The following is a 1,037-nucleotide window of genomic DNA, read 5'->3' as shown; positions in this document are numbered from 1 at the left end:
CCGTCGCGACGTCCGCCGCCGTGTTATCGAGTCGTACGCCGCGCACCTCAAGAACAGCGACCGCTTCGAGATCCCCAAGTGGTGCGACCTCGTCAAGACGGGCGTCCACAAGGAGCTCGCGCCGACGAACGAGGACTGGTACTTCGTCCGCGCCGCGTCGATCGCGCGCAAGGTCTACCTCAAGCCGGGCATCGGCATCGGCGCGCTCCGCAAGTGGTACGGCGGCCAGTACCGCCGGGGCTCGCGCGCCAAGTGCTACCAGAAGGCGGCGGCGGGCGTCATCCGCTCCGTGCTCCAGCAGCTCGAGGAGACCAAGGTCCTCGAGAAGACGGCGACCGGCGGCCGCGCGATCACGCGCGTCGGCCAGCAGGACCTCGACCGCATCGCCGGCCAGGTCGCCCGCGGCGGCAACGACGAGTAGGGCGCCCGGCGCCCAATGCCCGCGCGCGGGGCGCGTAAGCGCGGGGACCGACCGCGGGGGGGCGCGTCGCCGCGGGCCGCGCGCGGGCCTACGGCGGCTCGTCGTCGCTGTCGTCGCGCGCGGCGAGCTCGTCGCGCCAGGCGGCCGCGCGGTCGTCGCCGACGGCGTCGAGGAGGCACGCGAGCTTGGCGCGGGCCATCGGGCACGCGGGCGCGTCGCGGGGCCACGCCGCGGCCTCCCAGGCGCGGAGGTGGCCGAAGAGGTCGCCGGCGACGGCCGCGCCGTCGCCCGCGTAGGCGGCGACGTCGCCGAGCGCGGCCGGCGGGAGCCGGCGCGCGCGCCAGAGGCCCGCGAGCGCGGCCCGGGCCGGCGCCGCCGCCGCGCGGCCGCACCACGCGAGGAACGCGCGCGCGTCGTCGTCGCGGCCCGGCGGGCCGACGAGGCCCGCCGCCGCGTTCACGGCGGCGCGCCAGGCGCGCGGCGCCTCGCCGCCCGGGCCCGACGCGGCCGCGAAGAGCGCCGCGACCGCGCGCGGCGCCGCGCGGGGGCCCCGCGGCGCCGCGCCGTCGCCGAGCGCGTCGCGGCAGAAGTCGAGCGCGTGCTCGACGGCGGCGAC

At 79.6% G+C, this 1,037-nt stretch overlaps 1 protein-coding gene across 1 annotated transcript; it reads left to right on the top strand.

Moving 5' to 3' along the window:
• Positions 1 to 25: 25 nt before the first annotated feature.
• AURANDRAFT_60394 (hypothetical protein) lies at positions 26 to 471 on the top strand (the record flags this gene model as incomplete). The annotated part of the gene is made up of 1 exon (XM_009044648.1): positions 26 to 471. A coding segment is annotated over one exon (396 nt), but the record flags the coding sequence as incomplete, so codon positions are not given.
• Between the last annotated feature and the right edge of the window lie 566 nt (positions 472 to 1,037).

Source organism: Aureococcus anophagefferens, assembly GCF_000186865.1.
Source record: "Aureococcus anophagefferens unplaced genomic scaffold AURANscaffold_585, whole genome shotgun sequence".
Lineage (NCBI taxonomy): Eukaryota > Pelagophyceae > Pelagomonadales > Pelagomonadaceae > Aureococcus > Aureococcus anophagefferens.
The sequence above is the reverse complement of the archived record's forward strand: the minus strand, read 5'-3'. Positions and strand labels throughout refer to the sequence as shown.